The sequence below is a fragment of the Ochotona princeps genome, chromosome 6 (assembly GCF_030435755.1).
Source record: "Ochotona princeps isolate mOchPri1 chromosome 6, mOchPri1.hap1, whole genome shotgun sequence".
NCBI lineage: Eukaryota > Metazoa > Chordata > Mammalia > Lagomorpha > Ochotonidae > Ochotona > Ochotona princeps.
This window is the reverse complement of record NC_080837.1, coordinates 67,710,380-67,727,102: the sequence shown is the minus strand read 5'-3', so window position 1 is coordinate 67,727,102 and position 16,723 is coordinate 67,710,380. Positions and strand designations below refer to the sequence as shown.

Genomic DNA, 16,723 nt, shown 5'->3' with positions numbered 1-16,723 from the left:
ATTTTAAAATCAAACATTTCTTTTGAACTACCTGTCAGGTAAGACTTTCATAGGAGACATATAGGTTGACCTTAGATTTGAAGAACATTTAGGGATTTTCCTGGTGAGCAAACTTGAGGAAGATATTTTAGTGAGGAGGGATAGGTAAGTGTGGGAGAGAAGGAGGGATGGAAAAAGGAAATAAATATTATGTCACAATTTTTACAATGCTTTGGTATGAAGAAGAAATAATCAGGGAAAAAAAGGGACAAATGGCCAGATTCTGCGAGGCCTTGTCAGGTGCCTATGGGAGCTAGCTTTTCATCCTAAGTAGTGGGGAGCTAAGAAGAAGCAAAGTGGATTATCACCCTGGAATGAGGAGAAAATTATTCTAAACGAATTGAATAGCTAGTTAGTAAGGAAAGGAGATAAAAGCTATGGAGGATGTAAGTAGGACTTTTATAAAGCATAAATGAAAGTATACACAAAGCAAAAATGGAAGTATTAGGAAAAGGGAATAACTAATGTAAAATAACTATGTAAAATTATGCCTGAGGGCCTAACCCAGGGCCAGGATAGCAGGGAGGAATGAAAGAGATTGAAATAAATGGGATCCAAGAATCTAAAGGGAGGAAGAAGAGAAGAAATCCTTAAGTGTACAGAGCTTGACAAGTTCAGTAGAAAATATCACTTAAACTTAGTAAGTCATTGGCAGTCTTGGATAATAGTAGTTACACTTAAATTTTTTTCTTTTTTAGAAAAAGTCACTAGCTTTTGGAAGACTTCACTAGGTAGTTCTCAAGTCTAAAAGTTAATATCAACTAAAATATGATTATAAAACATTTTTAAAGGGCAGGCATTTGGTCTAGTGGTTAAGGTAGCATTCGGGATACCCACAGCCCATATCATAGAGTTCAGGGATCAGCTCTGATTCCAATTGAGCGTCGTGATCAATTATCTTACTTACCTGAGCAGTAGTAAGCACTAGATCAAGGGCCTGGATCAGTGCCACTCAAGTTAGAGACCCAAACTGAGTTTCAATCTCCTGACTTAGGCCTGGCCCATTCCTGGCTATTGTGGGCATCTGAAGTCTAAGCAAGCAGATGAAAGAATCTTTCTCTCTCATTTCCTTTCGGATAAATAACAGTAAGATTTCTTTTGTAACTGAAAGGTAGGGAAAGCTTTAAAAAAAACCATAACTAAGGCAGAGAAACTTGGGAACAGACCACTTGAAATAATTAAATCTGTTTAAACTGGTATAACAAAAAATCTTAAGTAGTTATATATTCTTACCCTATAAATTTTAGGCCCTTATAAAGAACTCAGATTTGATTCTTCTATTAACAGGCTCCCAACTTGACTCCTGCTTCTTCAATTTAATTTCCTCTCAGAAACATATGCCTGAGCATCTAATGATACTCTTAAACAATTTATATGTGTTAATTCTGTCTCCTCAGCCAAACCAGGAGATGCCGACGTGTAAACCCTATGACTTCTTTGCCATTCGCCATAATAGCACCTAACACAATTCAGGATACAAAGCCAGTTGTCAACAAATATTTCTAATGAAGTAGACATTTAAGTTACTCTAGTATACAGAACCTGTAAAAGGGACTTGAGTGTAAATATCAGTAAATAAATTCTAATAATTTAGGCTAATATGAACACTAACAGGAAACACAAGGGACAGAAGGACAGAAACAAAAGCCTCTTTTCAGATTCCCCTTCCCTACCTGGTTGTACATGTATCTCAGCATGAAGTCCATCAGGAAGGATTTCCCTTTTCTGAACGCTCCAGCAACTGACACGGCGACCACCTCCTTGTCCCTGACGGCCTCAGAAAGGAGGATCCGATTCAGCGCGGCTTCATCCAACTCAAAGGAGTGGTCATCTCTGACAATGAGGACTTGGACTGGTCCTGCCTTTTTCACTGGCTCCTCCTCTTCTGAGCTCCATTCACTTGCCTTTTCTGAAAATCCACCTGCTGAAAAAGCAAGCGGCATTTCCAAATGTCAAGAAATGTTCACACACCTCTCCAACATCTAACATTTAACACAGCCATACAGTGAAACTAGAGATGTTTGTTTAAGGACGTGTTATTGTCATTCACATCATATCCCAAAAGAGACCTTACATTTTGTCTGTTGCTCATTTCATTAAATCAGACAATTTTCTTTTCCAAAAAAAAGCCAACAATAACTACAAGTGCAGAGATTTCTGTTGCTAAGTGAGAAAGAAAACTGGGCTGTTTTTGTGGGCTAGTGGATAAAGCCACTGCCCATGATGCTGATGCCATATGGGTGTCAGTTCTTGTCCTCGTTGCCCCACTTCAGATCCAGTTTCCTGCTAATATGCTTGAGAAAACAGCAGAGGATGGCCCAGGTGCCCAAGCACCCATGTGGGAGACCTGGAGGAAGCTCCTGAAGCCCAGCTTTGGTGCAGCACAGCCCTGGTAACTGCAGTCATTAATACAGTGAACCAGTCTCCCTAGTGCAATCAAATAATAGTTAGATAACATATAAATGGGTTAATTTGTTTTGTACCAAAGTGGCAGAATGTCAATATATATACTAATTAATTCCTCAGATCAGAAACAAGATCTAGCTGAAAATACACGCCTTAACTGCTTTGGACTGAATGTTTATGTCCCCTCCCTCAAGTTCATGCGTAAGTCCCTGCTCCCCAACTTGACAGTATCTGTAGAGTGTAATTACAGTTATATTAGGTCATGAGGGTGGAGAGTGCATAATAAGAGTAATGCCCTTATAAGATGATGAAGGAACTAGAATTTGTTCTCTCTCACATTGGAGGACACAGCAAGGCTATTGCCTGCAAATCAGGAGGACCGTGGGTTCCCCATGCTGGAACCCCACTCACTCCTACCATAAACTTCATGTTGCCCATTAGATAAGCTTTGTATCTAGAGAAAACAAAGCAACTGTATCTCTTGGAAAATTGTAAATGCCTTCAAGAATAATTTTATATACATTGTAGCTCATCTCTACAAAATAATGCTACTGAAAGACTACACACACAGACTAATACAACTAACACAATATTAGCTCTTCATTAATAGAGGTAAACATACTCCAATTCTTCCTAAACACTACTACAAGGCACCTGGAGACCACAGGCCACTTTCTGAAGCCATGAATCAGCAGTTTCTGGTAGAAATCGAATGTACTTTTTTCCATATAAGTAGCAAATTATTCAGAGTTTTGTTTATCAAAAGCCCCTTCTCAAATATTATGCCACGACATCTTCATCCTGAGAGCTTTATGCACACACATAAATACACCAACTAGCTTCTAAACTCTGAATTCTAGTTCATTTGCCAGTTTATCTATGTCAGAACCAATATTATACTATCTAATCCAAATAGTTTTATAAAAAGTCACTGTATATAGTACACAAAGTCTCTTTTTTATTATCACTCTTGGCTGTTTTTTTTTTTTAAGATTTTATTTATTTGTTTGAAAGAAAGAGAGAGACAGAAAGATATATATAGAGAGACCTGCCATCCACTAGTCTGAAGCCAAGAGCTCAGAGTTCCCTTCAGATCTCCTACGTGGGCGCAGAAGCCCAAGGACACGGGTCATCTTTTGCTGCTTTCCTAGACACGTTACCAGGAAACTAGATTCGAAGTACAATAACCAGGACCAGAACTGACACCTACGTGGGATGCTGGCATGACATCTGCATGCCTCTATTTTACAATGCTAGCTCCAGTCCTGGATGGTTTAACCCTTTCTATATAAGTGTTAAAAGTAATGTGTTAACTGAATTCCTATTAAAGTTGTATTAGACTTATAAACGAATTTAGAAGAAACCAATCTAATTATGATAGTAATTTTTTTCATCTATAAGCATGGACCACCTGTCCATTTATTTTTGGTATTTAATCACCTTCAGTAAGGTTTTTAAAATTTGGGGAAAGGTTAATTTCATTTCTTCCTGGGTAGATGACTGTAGTTGTTGCTACCTGTGACTGGTTTATTGTCTTAAATATAGTTTCCAGTTATTGCTTTGGTAAATAACTATAATTGGGCCCAACGCCGTAGCGTAGTGGTTAAAGTCCTTGCCTTGCATGCACTGGGATTCCACATGGGCGCTGGTTCGTATCCTGTCTGCCCTGCTTCCCATCCAGCTCCCTGCTAGGGGCCTGGGAAAGCAGTAAAGGACAGCCTATAGCCTTGGGACCCTGCAGCCATGTGGGAGACCTGGAATAAGCTCTTGGCCAATGGCTTCAGACTGGCTCGGCTTCAGCCACTGTGGCCACTTGGGTAGTGAACCAGCAGATGGAAGATCTTTCTGTCTCTCCTTTTCTCTGTAAATCTGCCTTTCCAATAAAAATAAGAAAAAAACAACTATACTTGACTTCAAAGTACTGATCTTAATTAGCTAATGTTATATTTCCTGTAAATTTTATGTAAACACTTACTTTTGTTTTTAGGCAGAAATAGTTTATAAATAATGAAAAATTTTGTTCTGATTTTCTAAGTTTAATTATTTCTGCAACTTACATCCTAATCTAACGGGATACTCAGTACAGAATGAGACTGATAAATACATACTGGCTTCAGAAGGCTTAACTTAGGCATGCATGATGGCTCAACAAGCTAAGTCCTCCCCATATGGGCAATGGTTTGTGTCCATGCACAATGTCATAGCAAGCCACTCTTCTCACTGTAGCTCTAGTATCCCATAATGGCACTGGTTATGTCTTGGCTACTCCACATCTGATCTAGCTTCCTGCTTATAACCTGGAAAAGCATAAGAGTATGATTCAAGTCCTTGGGCTGCTACACCCCACTGGGCAGAAGCTCCTGGCTTAATGTGGCCATCTGGGGAGTAGAGAAGAAGACAGATTTCTTTCTCTCTCTCTTTGTAAATCTGCCTTATTTTAAAAAGGAAAAAGATAAAAATACAAAACAAAGAAAACAAAAGACAGAAAACAAAGACAAAGCTAAAAATCAATCAATTGGTACCAGTATTGTGGCTGAGAAAGTTAACCAGGCATCATGGGGTCATCCCATTTAAGTGCAGCTTCCAGTCCCAGCTCTTCCACACCCATCTGCTAATGTGCCTGGGAAAGAAGCAATGGAAGACCCAAGTCCTTGGGCTCCATCACCCAAGTGGGAAATTCAGATGGAGGCTCAGACTCCTGGCTTTGGCCTGGCCCGGCCCAGCCCAGCCATTAAAATCATCTGGGGAGTGAACCAGTGGCTGGAAGGTACCTCTCTTTCTCCGTAACCCTGCCTTTAAAACAAATAAATGAATTTTTTAAAACAAGATTTACTTATTTTTATTGGAAAGTCAGATATACAGAGGGGAGGAAAGACAAAGAGGAAGATTTTCTGTCTGATAATTCACTCCCCAAGTGGCCATCTAGGCGGAGCTGAGATGACCTGAAGCCAGGAGCTTCTTCTGGGTCTCCCATGCGGGTGCAGGGTAACCCAAGGCTTTGGGCCATCCTTGACTGCTTTCCCAGGCAGGGAGCTTGATGGGAAGCGGGACCACTGGGACACAAACTGGTGCCCATATGGGATCCTGGCGCATGCAAGGCAAGGACTCCCATGAATCTTTTGTTTTTTTTTTCCAAGAAAAATTAAGAACTAGACATGGGTATATAGCATAGTTGTTAACATGGTGTTTGGGACACCTGTTTCCTATACTGCAGTGCCTGGGGTGAGTCTCAGCTTATCTCCCTATTACAGTTTCCTGTTAATACATACCTTAAGAGGCATTGGGTGATGGCTAAAATGGTTTGGTCCCTGCCATCCTTGTGGTAGACCCTGACTGTATTTCTAGGTCTTGGGCTCCACCCAGCCCTGCCAAGCTGCTGTGAGTAAATCAGCAGAGAGATCCCTCTCTGTGTCTGCCTCCACCTCAATCTTGTGCATAAATAAAAGAGATAAGCAAAAAATTTTAAAATTAATTAGAAATACAGAATATAAGAAAAGATTAGCAATCTAAGAATGAACAAAGATCAGAGAAAAACCACAGAAATTAAGAATATTACATATGAAAAGGGACCACTATATAACAGATATTTAAAAAGTAATATGGGGCCCGGCGGCGTGGCCTAGCGGTTAAAGTCCTCGCCTTGAAAGCCCCGGGATCCCAAATGGGTGCCGGTTCTAATCCTGGTGACTCCACTTCCCATCCAGCTCCCTGCTTGTGGCCTGGGAGGGCAGTCGAGGACGGCCCAAGGCTTTGGGACCCTGCACTCGCGTGGGAGACCCGGAGGAGGTTCCTGGCTTCTTGCTTCGGATCGGCGCAGCACCGGCCCGTTGCGGCTCACTTGGGGAGTGAATCATCGGACAGAGGATTTTCCTCTCTGTCTCTCCTCCTCTCTGTATATCTGACTTTGTAATACAATAAATCTTTAAAAAAAAAAAGGTAATATGAAAATTTTATGTCAGTAATTTGATAATGTTGATGGAACAATTCAAAAAATGCATAAAAAGTTATATTAAACAAATATGAATACTCTTATACCTGGAAAAATTAAAGTAACAGTTAAAACCTCAATCCAAGTAAAGTCCAGGCTGTTAGATTTCCTGGTGAATTCTTCCAAACATTTGGGGGAAAAAGTGCAGCTCTTACACAAATATTTCTGTAAAGAAAAACTGAGGGACCATTTTCAACTTGTCCTACAGTGGCAAAACGACTCTGATACCAAAAATAACAAGGAAAGTTACAAGCCAGAATCTCTCAAGAAGATAAATTAAAATACCGATTCAAGATTATGCAATATCTAAGCAATAGATACTATCCTCACTTGTCTAAAGTAATCCCCAAATCCTCTGGAATGCTATTAAGCTTCCTCAGGTCAAAATTCTTACCATAATAAAACCACTTTGCTAAATAAACTTAGTTTAAATTCTCTGAACAATATGGAGATGCTGAAAAGGAAAATGTGAGAAACAGCTCAGAGGCAAACCTGAGGAGAATAAGTGTTTTACTGAGGCTCACAGGACAGAGCCAGCCCTGTGTATCATTTCATCTTTTTACATCCTAGACCTCATGTTCAGTACAGAGGTGGCAACCCAATTCACAGGCATTTGACATTCAGCTACTGAATTTAGATTTCTAGAAAGAAAGTCTTCAAAATTTCAGAATGAGGAGAACTGGTATTGGTGTTGTGGTACAGAGGGTAAAGTTACATCCTGCACCACCAGTATCCCTTATGGGCACCAACCAGTTCAGCTCATTTCTCAGCAGCTCCACTTATGATCCAGCTGCCTTTGTCCTGGGAAAAGCAAAAGATAGCCCAAGCATTTGGGCCCTTGCCACCCTTATAGGAGACTTACATGAAGCTCCTCGCTCCAGGCTTCAGCCCTGCCCAGTGTTGGCCACTGTGGCCACCTGGAGAGGAGAGTGAACCAATAGATGGCAGGTGTGTGTGTGTGGGGGGTGTGTGTGTGTGTGTGTGTGTGTGTGTGTCCCTCCCTCTTTGTAGTTCTGACTTCCTAATAAATAAATCTAAAAAAAAAAAGAATGTGGAGAATAATAATCTTCATTTACTGGACACAGCTGTGGGAAGGTAGTTCTAATTGTCTTGGTTACAAATAGTGTTAAAATGTATACTCAATCTTTCCAATAAAAATGAAATCACATAAGACAACAAAACTCTGAGTACACTGGAGCCATTATCAAGAAAAGCACAGCACCTAGGAGACTGTCTCTTGGCAACTACAATGAAAAGGAATATTATTTTTCCTTAATCTATCATGTATCCTGTAGGACTGAAACAGAATGACAGAAAACATTCCCCTAAATGAGTAGCTGAGAATGATCTGCAAAGGAACAATGAGAGATTTTCTGCAGAAAAGAACAAATGGAGATGAGGAAACTGTTAGGAGCCACAGACGGATGGGCCTTAGACTTGGCCTACCTGACAGCCTGTTGCACTGCAAAAGCCTGCAGGCAGGGCTACAGCAAGCAGGATATTAGGCCAAAACATCCTCTGTAGAGCAAGCAGAATAGAACCTCCACCCTTGTTCCTGTTCAAATACTTAGTTCCTCCCCTGTTTCAATATAGCTGATTAGTTCCTTCCCTGCTTCAGTGAAGATAATTACTCCCAGGAAACCCCTCACTTTCTCCCCCTCCCCTAGAGAAGAAGGTATATATATGAGGAGTAAAAATAAAGAGAGAGGCACTCTTTTCCACCAAGTACGAGTGTCTGTGTGTTTCCTGGGCCAGCAGCCCGGCATTCCCAGTCCACCCTCAGGGTTTGAGCGTTGTGTCCTGCAGGTCGGGACAAATTGGTGGCCCGTATGGGGACCCTGATACGGTGGAGCAACTGAGGAACCTCGCGGTGAAGACTTCGGCCGAAGCGTTTGGGTGCGAGGCAAAAAAGGTGAGTCGATAATTGACTCGGATATTTCTAAGAAAAATGTTGTAGGGGCATAGTGATTTCATCTCCAGACCCTCTCCCTGTCCTAGGGCACGAGGGACAATCTGAGGGACCCCTGGAACTTTGGAGGGGCATAGTTCATTTCATCCCCAGACCTTCTCCCTGTCTTGGGGCACGAGGGATAATCTGAGGGACCCCGGAAATCCAGAGGCAAGCTTAGAATTATGAACTTATTAAAACTTAATGGTAATCTACCCCCACATTATAGTTATTCCCTATTCTTCTGAAAATCTATAGTGGTTAATGTGTGGTGATCTGGACTGGGCTGTTTTACTCCTGTCCTGCCAGGCCAAGTTCGATACACATTATCCCCCTTCTCCTATTCTTTCCTTTGTCAAGGTTCACTCTGTCGCTTTTTCGAGAATAGTTAGACCAACCCCTATTAGTAATGCTTTAACAATTTTTAATCAAGGATTATACTGTTGGGATGTCCATGCTAATTATAAACAGCCTTAGCAAGCCAGGTCACGTGTATTTATCTTTACGAATATAGAAACTTTGAAAGTTCAGCCAACACATTAAGTTCTTCACATTACATTGGAATGGTAAGAAGGGACATTAGTATGTTTGCAAAACAAACGACATAAACTTGATCATGGCAAGTAAGACACGCATATATAAGTATGTAGCAAGATTGCTTGATGTCTCTTTTTCTTATATTTGCCAGTAGTAACCTGTAAGACTAGATTTGCATGCTGTGTATGAAGTCAGAATAGAAAATTAAGAAAGTAGCAGAACCTTCCTAGTGAGTTCAGTGGATGAATACATTAAGAATGGCCTAATTGTGAATGGGTATCCAGGCATATGGTAGTACTAAGACACTCAAAACTTTTGCTTCTAGTAATACTTGACATCTATTAATGTAGTCATGCAATAACAGAGTAGAAAAATATAGCTTATTTTCTCAGTGTCTCTCAGTAGCTATTGAGTAGACACATAATGAAACTGTGTGTATCATTTAGCTCAGGGAAAAAACAATTATTTCCATTTTGGCATTGTTAAGCCATTGCTAAACTTGAGATAGTGATGTTTGATCATCATAAGGATTCTGAGATTTGATGAGATGACAAGAAACTGGTAGTGGATCACTTTTGTGAACTTCCTAACAATTGTCTAGAGCTGCTGTCATATCTTGGTTGCAAAACCACAGGCTCCATTTTACAACTAAGAAGAGTAGCCCCTCACAAAAGTCTGTTGAAGATGAAAGTAAAGTAGATGTTTTAAAATATATTGAAAATGAGCCGTTATGCCTGGTTCAGAATTAGAAGCTTAGGGTCTGACAGTGTAATGTCTACAGACCCCTGGAATTCCCAGAAAAAAGTAAACTACCAAAGCGTAAGAGGCTTTACCATGTCTAGCAGATTTCTGAGGGGTCTTATCACCCAAAAAGTCTCTAAACTGAAGAATACTTAGTGGTTGTGTTGTAAAGATACCTGTGAGGAGCTGTGTGTTAGTGTTGTGTGTGTCAACACTGTTAGACGTGAGTGTGGTATTGTGTACTAACCTGATCATTGCATGCGGTTTATACCTCACAACTCTCTACACCCCGTACATCCTGTCTCAAAGTCAGGATTCTGAAGGTCTCAGTCTGGAAATCTGAACTTGGATGAGGGCTTCTGACAAGACCTGCAGACCCCCTCAAATGCAAACACTCAAAGTTTCTCATTTGCTAGAGTTGCATCAATGAAAACTAAGCCATCTTCTTGTTAATGAGAAGATTTGCTTACCTTTGACTCTCTCCTGCAAAGTTGCACCCATGCCCAAGGAGAAGAGAATAAAATCAGTTCTAACTATTTGGGCCTAATGAAAGCTACCAATACTTTCTTCTGTTTAAACATTTTGCCCCTGCTTTTAGCTCTTTTTACCCTTAACTTTTAAAATATTAATCATGAGGGTAACTGCAGCAGATCATCATTGGAACCCACGCTCAGGGAAAAAAACCCAGTGTTTTTTGGAAAAATGTTTTGACTGGACAATGGCAAGGGCCAGACCCGTTCTTATTTGGGGAAGAGGAAGTGTTTGCGTTTTCCCACAGGATGAAGACAGCCCCAGATGGGTTCCTGAAAGGCTGGTTAAACACCATTCTCCCAGTCTCACTACTTCTACTCCTATGGATCCCACCACCCAGAAAAATGGAGATTCACTGGGGAATAATGAGAGTGATCCCACGTCCACTACCATTTGGACCCACAACTAGAGTCCTCCTGAAACCTTTTCAGGAATACTAATGCTGAGTTGATTTATTACTAGGGTTCAATGCAGTATGTGCCACCTTGGTAAAGTTGGAATGTGTCTCTACACTTGCTAATCTCTCTCGTGAGCTCTCTTGCAGGTTGAATGGTTCCTGGAATGCAGACTTTGAAAGCTTGACCAGCACGCTTTGACATTCTACTCATGTTGATCCCATTTCCTGGAATTCTCTCATAGATATTATAGTCCAGGGGTTCCATTTGTTCAGGAACTGAGTGGGGGTTGCTGCTAGGATGACTCTTATGCATAGGCCTCCTTTTGCTGTGCCTTCAGCTTAAGCGGCTAAAACAGCAAGCACAGGCTCAGGTTATGGACATAAGACAAGTCTTTGCAGCCCTAGAAGGAAGGCAAGACCCTCAATTCTGGCTCTCACCTATACAGTAGCCGGGGCTGGTAGTCAAAGACGGGCAACCTCTGACCCAGTCAGGTACCAACCTAAGACAGGAGTTAGGCTTTGCCATCTGCCTAAACTTCCCATGACGGGTAGGGACCTGACGGGAGGTCAGATGACCTAAGACAGGCGCAGTTACTGAGCCATACCCTTACTGTATCATAGAAAAAATAGAAGGGGGAACTGTTAGGAGCCACAGACTTATGGGCCTTAGACTTGGCCTACCTGACAGCCTGTTGCACTGCAAAAGCCTGCAGGCAGGGCTACAGCAAGCAGGATATTAGGCCAAAACATCCTCTGTAGAGCAAGCAGAATAGAACCTCCACCCTTGTTCCTGTTCAAATACTTAGTTCCTCCCCTGTTTCAATATAGCTGATTAGTTCCTTCCCTGCTTCAGTGAAGATAATTACTCCCAGGAAACCCCTCACTTTCTCCCCCTCCCCTAGAGAAGAAGGTATATATATGAGGAGTAAAAATAAAGAGAGAGGCACTCTTTTCCACCAAGTACGAGTGTCTGTGTGTTTCTTGGGCCAGCAGCCCGGCATTCCCAGTCCACCCTCAGGGTTTGAGCGTTGTGTCCTGCAGGTCGGGACAGAAACAATTGCAAAAATGCGAGCTCATAAGTACCAATCTTATTAAGAGCTAAAGCCAAGATATGAGTTGCAATAAGATATTTACATAAAATGAGGAGTCTTCAAAAAGTTCATGGAAACTGCTTATTACAAAAAAAACTAAGCATGGATTTCAGAATTTATTGGCACCAAAACAAAGATATCTGTTAATACCATCTTCCCGTGAGCATTTTGCACTAGCCCAACAGATCTCAAAATGTTACCATAATTAGACTGCTGCTGACAATATCCTGATGGGAGAAAGTAGAGGGGAATAATACAGGTCCCATAACATTAGAGCCTTGGAAGAACTAAAGAAAATGCTTAGCAATTTAACAGGTTGCTGATCTATATTAAGCACAAAAAAATGCATAAAAATTTCCATAATTGTCTCTAAAAGCCAATGTCATCATGACAAGGGTGGTGTGTGTGTGTGTAGAAAAATTAACACCTAAGAAAAATACAGATCACTAATAGACATAAGGGAAGAAGTCCAGTTATTCTGCAAAATTAAAATGCACTAAATAAAAGGAGAAAATCTGGGCTGGCATGGTAGCCTAGCGGGTAAAGTTCTTGCGTTGCACGTGCTGGGATCCCACACGGGCGCCAGTTCTAATCCTGGCAGCCTTGCTTCCCATCCAGTTTCCTGCTTGTGGCCTGGAAAAGCAGTAGAGGATGGCCCCAAAGCCTTGGGACCCTGCCCCTGCATGGGAGACCCTGAAGAAACTTCTGGCTTCTGGCTTTGGATAGGCTCAGTTCTAGCCATTGCGATCACTTGGGGATTGAATCATCAGACGGAAGAAATTCCTCTGTCCCTCCTCCTCTCTGTATATCTGCCTTTCCAATAAAAGTAAATAAATCTTTAAAAAAAAGAAACAATCTTTCTGACTATCATACATAACAAGTATTTTACAGGTTATGTATGCAATCAGCATTGGAAACAAAAAGAAAAAAATAAGTACCTTTTAATGAAACAATATACTTCCCTGTAATTTATCTTAAGGAAATTACCAGGACTATGCACATGTATTTATCAATATTGAGATTCACAACAGCATTGTTTATATAATGACAAATTGGAAACAATCTATACATCTAATTGTAAGCTACTGTAAATAAATTATGCTACAGTTATATTATACAAAATATGCATCCACTGGAAACTGTTATAGAAAAACAATCATTAAAAATGCTCACATTTTTCAAAAAAGAAGGCATATGGGAAGTATGATTCCAAAAAGAAAAACAAATATTCAATTACAATAACTGAAAAAAGCTAGTTTTAGAAGTACTTGATGGGGGGCCCAGTGTGACAGCCTAGTGGCTAAAGTCCTCACCTTGCATGTGCCAGGATCCCATATGGTCACTGGTTCATATACTGGCTGCTCTATTTCTCATCCAGCTCCCTGACTGTGGCCTGGGAAAGCAACTGAGGACGACCCAAAGGCTTGGGACCCTGCACCCACATGGGAGACCCAGAAGAAATTCCTGGCTCCTGGCTTCAGATTGGCTCAGCTCCGGCCTATGTGGCCCTTGGGGAGTGAATCAGCAGATGGAAGATATTCTCTGTCTCTTCTCTCTGTATATCTCACTTTCCAATAAAAATAAATATTTTTTTTTAAAAAAGATACAACAATTTCACATTTGTGTGCACTTATGTGTGTACATAGATGAAGTGTCTATAAGCTAAGTTGGGCTTAACAGAAGGGGAAATTGCCAAAAGCACACTTTTTAAAAAACATAACTGAAATCTTTAAAAATATTTATCATATATCAGCGGTCCAAAATCACAGTATGGAAAATATGAACATTACATTTAATAACAATCTAATGGACACATATAGCATACTATGTGAAAAGACAGGTAACAAAATACATTTTAAGTACAAATGCAATATTTATAAGAATTTTTAAAGTGTACTATGATGTAAAGCAAGTTTCAACAAGTTCAAAGCATAGATATTCTGCAAGCATGAACTAATACTGCCAAATGTGATTATTCAATTTCTTAGAGGCTAGCATTGTGATATAGTGGGTAACATTGCCACCTGTAACAAAGGCATCCCATATGGGTGCCAGTAAGTATCCCGGCTGCTCTACTTCTGTTCCAGCTCCCTGCTAATGGCCTGGGAAAAGCAATGGAAATTGTCCTAATTGTCTGAGTCCCTGCCACCAAAAAGGAAGACCTGGCTGAAGATCCAGGCTCCTGCCTTGGCCTAGTGCTTGCCACTCTGGACATCTGGGGAGTCAACTAGTAGATGGAAGATCTCTTTCTCTTTCACACTCTCCCTCCCCCTTTGACTTTAAAAGTAAATACATTTTAAAGATAAATAAAGAAAAAAATCCTTAATTAAAATGAAATGAAACAGGGCCCAGCGCGATAGCCTAGTGGCTAAAGTCCTCACCTTGCACGTGCCGGGATCCCATATGGGCACCTGTTCATATCCCAGCTACTCTACTTCCCATCCAGCTCGCTGCTTGTGGCCTGGGAAAGCAGTAGAGGATGGCGAAAATCTTTGGGACCCTGCACCCACATGGGAGACCTAGAAGAAGCTCCTGGGTCCTGGCTTCAGGTCAGCTCAGCTATGGCCAATACTGTCACTTGGGGAGTGAACCAGCGGATGGAAGAGCTCTGTCTCTCTTTCTTTCCAATAAATAAATAAGTAAATAAATAAATAAATAAATAAATAAATCTTTTAAAATAAAATCTTTTAAAATGACAAAATATTGTTAAAATAAAACCTTTCCAATAAAATAAATAAATTTAAAAAAAAAATGAAATGAAACTAATTATTTTCCTTATTTTCACTTGCCATAGTTCATGTGCTGAAAACCCACTAACTCCCATGGCCAACCACAATGGGCAGTGGAGTATAGAACACTTTCATCACCAAGAAGGCTACTGCCAGTATACAACACATTTCTGACGGAAATAAAATATAAGATAACAAAAACATAATTTAGAAAAATTCAATCTTAACCTATATTCTTACGTGGAAGAACAAACCTTTATCAACATTTAAAATACTTAAAACAAAATGACAATAAATCTACTACATTTGCACATAAAGGACACAATAAAAATGACATTAACAAAAAACCTATACTCTTTTTTTTTTTTTTTTTTAAAGATTGTATTATTATTATTGGAAAGCCAGATATACAGAGAGGAGGAGAGAGAGAGAGGAAGATCTTCCATCCGATGATTCACTCCCCAAGTGAGCCGCAACGGGCCGGTACACGCTGATCTGAAGCCAGGAACCTGGAACCTCCTCCAGGTCTCCCACATGGGTGCAGGGTCCCAATGCATTGGGCCGTCCTCGACTGCTTTCCCAGGCCACAAGCAGGGAGCTGGATGAGAAGTGGAGCTGCCGGGATTAGAACCGGCGCCCATATGGGATCCCGGGGCTTTCATGGCGAGGACTTTAGCCGCTAGGCCACGCCGCTGGGCCCAAAAAACCTATACTCTTGAACTGGATATGTTAGAAACATAAGAAAAGCTTAATGTTTGAGCTCAATAATCAACTTAAGGTAAAAAAAATTAAAATATAGAATAAAGCAAAAAAAAAAGTACCAGAAAGGAACACACAACAATTAGGGAAAAGAAAAGGAAAATAGAGATTAAACAATATGACACAAACAAAACTAAAATTAATTGAGAAAACAAAATATCCAGAATAATCTTATCTTGATTTGATGAAACAGATTTCAAAAAAGCAAACTATTAAAATTGACTCACCCATGCAAGATCCCTGGTTGGGGTCCCAGGCTCCTGGACTGGCCTGACACAGCTGGGCTGTTGCAGAAATTTGGGAAGTAGCCCAGCAGATAGAACTGTCTCTAATTCTCCCTGTAACTCGGCATTTCAAATACTTACACATACTACATATAATTAGAGAAATAAATCCATTTTTAAGAAAACAGAGGTCATCACTAAAATTACCAGCAGTTTCTAATCAGAATTAGATGCTAGCAGGCAGTGAGCTGAAGGATTCAAAGTGCTAAAAGAAGAAAGAAGAAAAACTGTATCTGGCAACATTATCTTTCAAAAAGGGAGAAAAGAAGATGTTTACAAATAAACAAAAGCTATGGAAGTTAATGACTATTAGATGGTCAAGGAAGTGCTGTATGCTAATTAAGTTAATGAAAGTTAGACATTAACTTAAAGCCTTATGAAGAAATAAAAATACAAAGGCAAATAGTGGGCAAACAGAACAGCTAGGAAAGTTTTAGCAACTGTATGTAACTCCATTTTTTGTTTCTTATTTGGTTTAACATACTAATACATCTTAATATCATTAATCTAAAAGATACTATGTAACTTTGATTTTAACTCAATTTTCTTTTCTACATAATTTAAGAAACTAATACTTTTTTTAAATAATTAGTTTACTGTGCACTTTTTGGACATACAATATGTCTCTTTGTGACTAAGAGATAATAGAAATAAAATCTGATATTCTATTATACAATAGAGTTACCTTGTACTTAACAACAACTTATTACAGATTTCAGATAGAAGAAATATTTTTGAGTATTCTTATCACAAATACTCATATGATATCTACAATAATCACCCTGACTTGTTACACAATGTACACATGTATCAAAACACTACACCGTAGCATGTAAATAGGTAAAATTATATCAATCAAAAACTTTAAAAACAACAAATGGTAGAGACAAATATAATGGAGCAGAATTTTTACGTGTTATTGAAATTGAATGAGTTTAACAAATTAGTGTAGTAATATTAGGGTAGTAAATTATAATCCTCATAGTAACCAAAAAAGTTACAAAATATATTAAAAAAATAATGAGGGAATTAAAAGATTGCATTGAAAAAGTGAACCACTCACATAAAACAGTAATGCAGGAAATAAGGGTAACTAAAACCATAAGACATATGTAAAATAAACAGCAAAATGACAGAAGTCCCTCCTGACCGGTAATCACTTTACATGTAAATAGATTAAACTCTAATAAAAATACAGATATGGGCAGAATAAATAAAACAAAGCATAACAAAACATGATCCAATTATATGTTGTCTAGAAGAAGCTAACTTT

At 39.8% G+C, this 16,723-nt stretch overlaps 1 protein-coding gene across 5 annotated transcripts in view; it reads right to left on the bottom strand.

Annotated features, from left to right (window-relative positions):
* The window catches only part of ATL1 (atlastin GTPase 1), a 76,725-nt gene that overhangs the window by 36,283 nt on the left and 23,719 nt on the right, over positions 1-16,723 (bottom strand). For 4 of the 5 annotated variants that reach the window (XM_058666407.1, XM_058666403.1, XM_058666405.1 and 1 more), the window contains one exon: positions 1,713-1,960. In XM_058666407.1, coding sequence (XP_058522390.1) covers positions 1,713-1,745 — 33 coding nt within the window. In that variant the 5' untranslated portion in view covers positions 1,746-1,960. Of the gene's footprint in view, positions 1-1,712; positions 1,961-6,480; positions 6,599-16,723 lie in introns of all 5 variants that reach the window. The other variant, XM_058666406.1, reaches the window with a different exon arrangement.